Here is a 9,553-nt window from a genome sequence, read left to right as displayed (position 1 = left end):
CATGAAATATGATGGTTGAGTGAAATTTAAGAAAAATAACTACTACTATAATAATAAGTTGATGACTTTGTGATATATATTTGACTATATGATATAATTTCATTAAAATTATACTATATGATTTCCTACCATGTGAAATTGTTCTTTCTTGCAATACAATTATAATTACAGCTTGTCATTCTTTTGACATAGACCTATTATTTGCATTACCACATTTTAATGAATTCAATTACACACCATTATATCAATCAAGCAGTGAGGTACCAAATCAAAATCGTTTCGATTTTTCAATCTTTCTTATCTTAGCTACTACGATACCAATATCCAAATGATTGAAACAAATAACGTCATTTTTTGTTAAAAAATTATTTCTAATATACCTAACTTTTTTTTTTTTTTTTTTTCATGGTGAACAAATGTTTTTGAATTGATTCAAAATTTTAACAAAAAAAAAATAAAATAAAAAGAAAATCTTTGACGGTCATACTGTGATTCTAGGTTTACTAACCTAGATAATATTTATCTAATAGCGTGCGTTCTTGAAATTATTGAGTGGGAAAATCGAAAAAGGTATGTAATGTGAAGTACAGTATCATCAAACATAATACCGTACTATTATGAGTACTCATATTTTCAACCTTGCAGTATGATTTCAGCATGCATAATTTTATAAAATTATTTGTTACTCGCGGAGTATTTTTCACTCACTCTCAAAATGCCTAGCCCGTTAAACTACACATTAGTAACGACATCACTCTTTCTATTTGAATTTTATTTCATAATGCAATTTTGTAAGAGATTTGAGAACTCTTTTACACTCATATCTTTATTTCTTGGTAAAATAATGAATAATTCACTTTGTCACTATAGAGTATAGACAATTGAAGAAGAAGATTCGCATTACAGTTACAGCTGAAAACAATAAAGACAAATAAGATACAAGTATGTATATTGCAAACTCTTAGAAAGTAAGAGACAGTCATACCTGTCAAAAGACCTATACTATAAGCTACAAATCTAAATCTAAAGGTTTCAAATTGAATTTATATTTTATTTGTTTTGGGTCATATTAGGTGAAGATCGAGTTGTTAGCTAGGTTTGATATTGGCTTGAGTTGGGTCGTCATAATCTATGGTTCGTTTAGTATTCAAATTTTTATCGAATAAAATTTTAGTCGGAAGAGCTTTGGTATAGTTCAAAATTGAATTCCGTAGTTTGGCATATAGCTTGGATCACATAATTCAACTTTAGTAATTAAATAATTAGATACGAGTTAGTTTTATCACGTTTATAAAATAGTTAGGACTAAATTGCTTGAGGGGAGTGGAAAAAGCCTAGCTAGGAGCCTATATAATTAATTTGCTACGACGATTACTTTGAGATATGAGGATTTTTTTTTTTTGAAAGAAAATATATAATTTGAAATCTTGATTCTTAAGTTGCAAAATGGAGGGACTATTTGGTGCAAATTAGTCAACATGTATGAAAGTTTTAGAAAAAAGTAATGGAAAATTAATTAAATTAAGGGTATCTCCACTAATTAATTGGAATCTATAAAATGATTAGTGCTCTCTAAAAGTCAAAAAGTATAACAGTGAAGTATCTAGCTATTAGTGCTACATACATAAAATCTTTAGGTTATAAATAATTTTAATAGGCATAAGCAAGCTAAGGTCACATATATTGAATAGTATACTTTCGGCTACAAAAAACAGTTAGTTCAAGTTTTGCTTTTAGCCGTTTTATTAATTTGAGGTTAGTTAAGTAGATGCTAATTTTATAGGGTACGAATATAATTTACTGGTCTTCTTGTTCTAGCTTTGCGAGAAGACTAGTCTTCATGCATGTTTAATAATTAAAATTGATTAGTGAACATGTGAGTGAAATACTAGATATAGGGTTAAGATTCCTTATTCCCTTAGGTTGATGTTATCGAATAGAATAAGAAGATTAGGCCAAATTAGGAAAGATTATTTTATGTCATATCTATCATTCATGACAATGTCTTTAGTTGAATTTCACTAAAGACTACCTTTCTTTCGACGAGTTTAAAATGTTATACTGTACTCCGTAACATATAATAGAGAAGCATTCAATTTATCTAAATTAGTAAAGGACGAAAATTTTGTTATTCACCCAAACTACTCTTTATACATTATCAGTAAAATAAAGATGATTCAATTATGGATTATTCATTTATGTTCCGTACATCAAGAGCTATACAACTTGTGTGTCACTTGATAAAGCAAAGAGCCAAAGACACATGCATAAACACTTGACTTACCTCATTAGCGAATTCTGATCCAAAAGCCCATAATAAATAACTCGCTGGTTGCTTGTTTTCGGCCCAAAAGGCCTGCTGCAAAGCCCACTTATAAGCTGCTGCATATTTTTCTACCTGGTCCACAGTAGCATGCCTAATTATTTTCTTGCATTCTAAAGTATAAACCTTGCAAAAACTTGGCCTGCTTTCTGTAAGTATGTTTACATTGCTGAGCCTTTAGATATAATTACCATTCACAAGAGATAATTACCAGTAATCAGATCCGTAGATGGCGAAAAGCCGAAATCAAGAACAAAGTGCCTTATTATGAAAAATCTTATATGGCACTTCTTTAACATGTTGATGTCATTAGCTGTTCTCGAACTTATGTCGCGTTCTTGGCTAGACAAGGACATACATCAATTTAGCCTATACACTAATGTCCTTATTTCTCAGATTGCTTAACATAATTCTTTGCACCCACTGACCCACATTACATATATCTTGAGAGTTTGTTCAAGTTTGTATCATATTCACTGCATTCTGCCATTCTTGTATGATCAAAACTTTCAAAGCAAAATCCTTTTATTATAATTTTGTAATTTTAAATCATTGTTTATTGTACAGGCAACTGATACGAAAAATCATGTATTGTTCTTATGTTATATTACTTGAGCGTTCAATTAAGAGTTCATACAGATCACGACTCACAAGAGCAAATCTTGTAACTTACAGTTCACCGGAGATTTGGATTTCAATTTGTCACCTCATTGTGTTGTTTTAATGCATCAAATTGTTATAATTATTCCAATAAACAGCTATAACTTCAGGTCAGTCCAATTTCCACTCTAATATTCTAAGCACATCAGCATTTACAAAGTCTATCTCCAGATATTTGAAGATGCAGAATTTATACTTACTGTGACTTGGCGACAATAAAAATTGAAAGTAGGATATCTCTTGCAGCCACTAATACGGTTTCCCTGCTGTCATGGAATGTTTAAAAGTTTTTCATTGTTTAAGCACTTATATACAAAAAACCACTAATACAGGAGCATACAACAAAGTAGAAATCGAAGTATACAAGACAGATAGAACCATTATATCAGGAATTACATGGAAAATCATAATAAAGAGCATATCTATACAATTAGGAATTCAACCACACATAATTTATGAAAGTGTTAGCTGAGAACATCATCCTAAGCTGTTTTTCTATCAAATCAAAACAAAGAGATATATACAAGAGAAATAAGTAGTTTGCAAGAATCTAAAATTACATTGGCATTTGGTAAGAGAGTCGACATGGTTCCATCATGAGGAAGAGTAGCTCATCGTTATGTGACTTCTGTCACATGTTATTGCCCATTCACAGTTCAGAGTATTGAGCTCTGGACACTTTTCACCAGGGCAATGGCCTGCAGCATGAGCACCATAACTAAAATGCAGTTAGGTCCAGAGTAAGCAATTTTAGTGGTTTTAGAAAAGGTGATGAGTATTTACATGCACCAAGTTCACAAAACTTTGCCTACTAACTTTTAGTGCAGGAATCTGCCTCACCTGAAAATAAAGTTAAGACGAAAATGTTACATTAAGAGCAGAACAGCAGAAATAGCTTTGTTTCAAGGGTTATTTGATCAAATGCAGTCAGGTGGATGAGGCAAGTAACCCAAAAACTAGTTCAGACAGTTGTAGCTATCTTGCCTTGTAAATTAGGAGACAGGAATTCCAGCAGTGGTTATAGGAGTAATGGACTTCACAACAGATGGCAAAATATCACAAACAACTTGTGCTAGCTCAAAAGTTTGAGGAGCACCATATCAGTCATCAGGTTGAGTAGGCAACCTGCAGCAAGTTCAGGAATTCTGCATGATAATGAGCAGACAAATTAATATATGAGTTCAATAGCCTCAAAAAACAAACACATAAAAGAGGAAGAATTAAGTAATCACTCATAAATAAATTACAAGACAAAGAGTAGCGAGGTAGATGACACAACATTAAGTCAATATCAAATATAAATGACAATCATGTGCAAACTTGTAAATATCATAATTCTTAAGAAAATTGAAAGCATGGAAAAGAAATTGAAATAAATCCTACAGTAGTAAATCAAAGAGCATATATATATATATATATATATATATATATATATATATATATTCAAGGAAAGAAATGCGCACCCCTTCGGGATAGGTAATTCCTGAGGCCTGAGCATCAATGTCTGGACGTACAAGGGATGTACTTCTACTTCCTCCGCTCAATAATATATTGCCTACTTCCATTTTGAAGGTGTTCGAGAGGGTATCTATGACCATCAATAGTTTATGTTACGTAATAATTATTTACACATTGAGACGAAACTAACACCATATATCACAAAGGCTATTGAATAATTCATGAATTTTGTGGCATAAGTAGTGAAAACTCGGAAACACTAAATGCATTAATTATATAAATCAAAGAACAAGGAAAGCAATTGGAAATTTAGTTAACTGAAAAAATCCTAGGGAAAGAAGACTTACTTCCAATGCAAATAAAGGGGATGTGTTGAATGTAAGACCAATCCTCCCCTGGAGGATCTAATTGAAATCTTCTGTCCAGACTTTCTGAACACTGGAAAACCTCAAGTTTCCTGAGAGAGGTGAGTTTGGGCAACCAATTTGGTATTGCTTTTAGTTGTCCGCAATTACAGATTTCAAGGATTTTGAGGTCAGTCAAGAATTGCATCCGGTCAGGCAGATTTAACACCTCATTGTCACCATCTATGGTCAGTCTCTCAAGACACTGTAAAGCCTCCATAGGCAGCAAATTAAGCCATCTCACATTGTCTGTTCCTACCTTCCTTAATTTGGGAACTGGAAAAACATTACAATTTGAAGTAGTTGCGGCTGAGGGACACAGAGGAACACAAGTCAGCTCAGGGCAGCCCCTTATTTTTAAAGTCTTCAGAGCAGAAAGACATGATATAAGTTGTGAGTTACTGCTGCTATCTTCCACCCCTCTCCTCCATCCTTTCAACTTCGGCAGATTGGATAGCCTAAGTTTTTCAAGGGAAGGAAAGAATGATACTTGTTCTTCAGAATAACTTCCCAGCCTAGACAAAGTGGAATAAACACATAAAAGACTTTCTTCTTCTATGTACTCCAAACTTACCATATCAAAAAGACTGAGTGATTTCAAATGAGGCAAATTTCGCAAGCATGGCAAGTATTTTAACCCCTCACAATATTCAACATGAAGCAATTCAAGATTTGTGAGACGGGAAACCCAACCAGGCAATATCACACCATGGTATCCCCACACATCTAACAGCTTCAGATTTGAATGTGGCTGGAGATCTTCCATTAAATTTAATATTGCCTCTTCTTCCATTCTTCTATCAACTTCTGAGTCATCTCTGAAATCCTCCTCTTCCTCCTCCTCCTCCTCCTCCTCCTCATAATCCTCATCAAAGGTGAAAATAAATTCGATGGCAGTAAGATGTTTCATACAACTCAGGTATAATCCTTCCCTTCTACTGTCATCTTTAACAACTTCCACAGCATTTTCAGGCCACCTGATGCAAATTCGTAGAAAATATTTGAGATTTCTGAGAGACTTTAGGTCCTCAAGCCCATAAAACCATTGCTTCCAACTTAAACAACTGCCTTTACCGCCCACTACAAAATCACTAAGCCTCTGAAGACCAGTCAATTTACTCATGCCCCTAGGCATATATTCTAGCTTATCGCATTCTTCTATATCCAAGAACCTAAGCTTAACCAGCCTGCTCAAATCTTTTGGCAACTCTTTCAAACTCTTACAACCAGATAATATCAAGGTTTGTAGATTATAAAGTTTGGTAATAGACTTAGGAAGCTCTACCAAATTTGAGTTAGAAAGATCTAAGTACCTCAAATGCAACAGCTTACCAATGGAGTCGGGCAACCTTTTTATATTTGACCTACTCAGCTCCAATGCCCTTAGGCGCCTACAACTTGCTAGAGACTCTTCTAATGCCTTCACAGGATATGGATGAACTTCTTTAAAATAAGACCCAGCAAAGAGAGAACGAATATGAGTCTTACCCCAAGAGTATTTTCCATATTCCCCCACACAGGCAACTGATAGATGACGGACTTTTTTATCTAGATTGTCACTAATGGTATCCGTTACATAGACTTCCTTCCCTGAGACACTTTGAGCTATATCATGCATGAGATCATGTATTTTACATGAGGTGATCTCACCGGATTTATCTTTATTAACGTCTTGGAAGAAACATCTCCTTAACAAAATCGAAAAATATTCCTTGCCAGCATCCTCAATGCTTTGACCTTCATCCAATGGAACAATAAAACCCTGTGCCATCCATAGGCTTATCAAGTCCTCCTTACAAAACACAAAATCCTTCGGAAACAAAGCACAATAGCTGAAGCAGCTCTTTAATGGAGATTCAAGATGATGAAAACTCAGCTTCAATATGGGGATAATGCCATTTTCACTCTCCCTGATGTTGGCTAATCCAATCTCCTGAACTGATTGCCACTTATTCGCGTCTTGACCATACAAAAGACTTCCTACAATTTTTATTGCAAGAGGAACCTGAGCACATTTATCAACAATCTCTAACCCGATCTCAACCAAGTTATCAGGGGGGTTGTACTTATCTGGTCCAAAGGCTGTCCTTTCAAACAAGTGCCATGAATTTTCCTTTGACAAGCCTTGTAGCTCATACATTTGACCACCACCTATAACTGTTGCAGTTTTTTGCGAGCGTGTAGTTACCACAATCCAACTTCCCTTTTGAACTCCAATCAAATATTTTACCAGTTCACACCATTGATCACGATTCTCAGTCCATACATCATCTAAAACAAGCAAGAATCTTTGGCTTGCTAGATGTTCTCGAAGTTGGCTTTGCACTTGATCCATGGCAGTACCCTCGTGCTTTTGGCCAGTGACTAGTGTCAAAATCTTTTGAAGAATCCCAGCAATGTCCAACTGTTTCTGAATTTCATCAGAGACACAAGTCCATAACCTCAATGGAAATGCAGTTATTACCCTTGGATCATTAAACACAAGTTGGGCTAGAGTAGTTTTGCCCAACCCTCCAATTCCCACAATAGAAAGGAAACTAACATCACCCTGAACATCAGAAGCAAAAAGCATACTGACAATTTTCTCTAAGTCATCCTCTCTTCCAATGATTTCAGCAGCATCCACATAAGAACAGGTCTCAAGCCTTCTCTTCCTGTTAGGTTCGGGATCATGCTTAAAGTAAAAACGAGTGTTTAAAGCAATAGCATCCAACTTCATCTTGATCTCCTTAACCCCATGAGACATCCTGTAAGCAACTACTAGTGGGTTGGAATCAGAAAAGAAGCGACGCACTTTTTCAGATACTCGACCATCAGCCTCCAGGAGTTGCTTCTGCTGAGCCAGAGTAGCAAATTCATCCAACAGATCATCGGCTTCAAAGACTGCATCCTTGAGCTCCTCGATCTGAACCTTTTCTTGATGGGATAACTCCTGCTTAGTCTCTGCATCACGGAGCACAGCAGTGATGGCTTCAATACTGTGTTGAAGGTCATCAACCCCAAGTTGTGATTTGGAGCTTGAGAGTATCTCTTTGAGCTGCGAGCATTGCAGTGCTGCAAACAGCGTTTGAGCAGCAGATAGGGCAGTGCCTACGATATCCATTATTCGATACAACACAATCACAATGGTGTTTGGAATGAATGAATGAATGAATGAATGGTGATTAGCTAATGAAGTACACAAAATTACACTACGATTACAATTTCAATGTTATGCTAGTTAGCAATTGCTAACTGTAAAGACAAAGGGTATAAGTCAATTAAAGATGTTTCAAAGTATTCAATACAAAACTTTAAAAAGCAAAAGCACTCATTACATATTTCATACAACAATCAGTAAAAGTTATATTCCAATTTCCTTGAACTTGCTTGTTTCATTCTTAGATGTTTCCCTTGTCAATTATTACCACTTTAACAAATAAATATTCATTTTTTTGAAGACTAATTACAAATTAAAGTTACAGTGTAAATGTTCAGTGGAATGTCTAACAGTGCTCTAATCTATGTACTTCATAGTCTCCAATAATTTGTAATAACAAAAACAAGAAAAACGCTTTCCAAAAAAAAAAAAAAAAAAAAAAAAAACAGAACAAGAAAATCAAAATTAAAGGGAAAAAATGACATAATCTAGAAAGAAAGAATTAGGAAAATATGAATCTAACCTCCATCAATGTTAATCTGAGGACACAACAAAGGCAAATCATCATCTTTGACGGCATTAGACACCGCGCCTCCATCCTCATTTGCTGAATGGCAATGATGTGTTTAACCAAATTCAATTAAGGAAATAACATGATATTTCATTGAACGAATGGGGGAAATTAAGAAAATTATTTGCATTTTACACCTTATTGCGGACTTGTGGCCTCTCATACAAATTGCCAAGAGTTTTAACTCTAATACAAATTTTGACTTAAACAAGAAGTAGTTATTGGCCCAGACGATGCGCCGGGTCATTATAAATTTATTACTTTAATCGAACTATATATATATTTTGGCTTGTTTGTCATTGAGAGTTTAAGTGGTGTTTTTTTTTTATTTATTTAATATAATAGCTTAAATAGTTTGTTACTTGTATGAGTTGGTTTGATTATAAGAATAATTTTTTTACATTAAAATCATAAAAATATTATAAATCAAATCTTTATAAATTTGATGTCAAAATATATACTACTCCATAATGCACAAAAATCTTTTACTCTATGATTACAATTTTATGAGTTAATGCACAAAATAAAAATGGAGTAATGTTTAATTTCTTACTAACTTTATTATTATGTAATTATTAAGGATTTACAGTCCAAGGGAAATTGTCATGCATATGAAGAGTTTATCAATTAAGCTTAATATTAATACATGAAAGTTAATGCATAGAGTTTTTCAATAATTAATGCTATGGTATGATTTGGCGACGACACATCATATATTCATATGCCAAATGGCAAAACATCATGTCTTGCCATCAGTTTTAATATATATACTAGTTTTGTGCCCGTGCGATGCCCGGATTTTTTTTTTTATTGAATTTAAAGATGTCTAATTTTAAAAATGATCATTGATACAAAATTAGTTAGTAATTGACGTGCTTTTGTGACGATTTGTTATCTAGTAGGCATATAATGACTAATAATAATGTTGGTGGAAATATTCGATTTAATTACATTAAAAAATAAAAAAAAAATAGCAAAATAAATTAAATTAAATTAAT

The 9,553-nt window shown here is 33.9% G+C and overlaps 1 protein-coding gene across 1 annotated transcript; it reads right to left on the bottom strand.

Moving 5' to 3' along the window:
- Nucleotides 1-3,639: 3,639 nt before the first annotated feature.
- On the bottom strand, nucleotides 3,640-7,961 carry LOC145631286 (putative disease resistance protein RGA3). Its single transcript, XM_081683371.1, has 4 exons — nucleotides 4,789-7,961; nucleotides 4,447-4,571; nucleotides 3,767-3,823; nucleotides 3,640-3,681 (listed from the first exon to the last, which is right to left on the bottom strand). The coding sequence occupies exons 1-4, from the start codon at nucleotides 7,946-7,948 to the stop codon at nucleotides 3,640-3,642; spliced, it is 3,384 nt and encodes a 1,127-aa protein (XP_081539497.1). The 5' UTR covers nucleotides 7,949-7,961.
- Nucleotides 7,962-9,553: the final 1,592 nt, after the last annotated feature.

The sequence above is a fragment of the Chenopodium album genome, chromosome 5 (genome assembly GCF_948465745.1).
Source record: "Chenopodium album chromosome 5, dcCheAlbu1.1, whole genome shotgun sequence".
Taxonomy (NCBI): domain Eukaryota; kingdom Viridiplantae; phylum Streptophyta; class Magnoliopsida; order Caryophyllales; family Amaranthaceae; genus Chenopodium; species Chenopodium album.
This window is presented reverse-complemented; position numbering and strand designations above follow the sequence as displayed.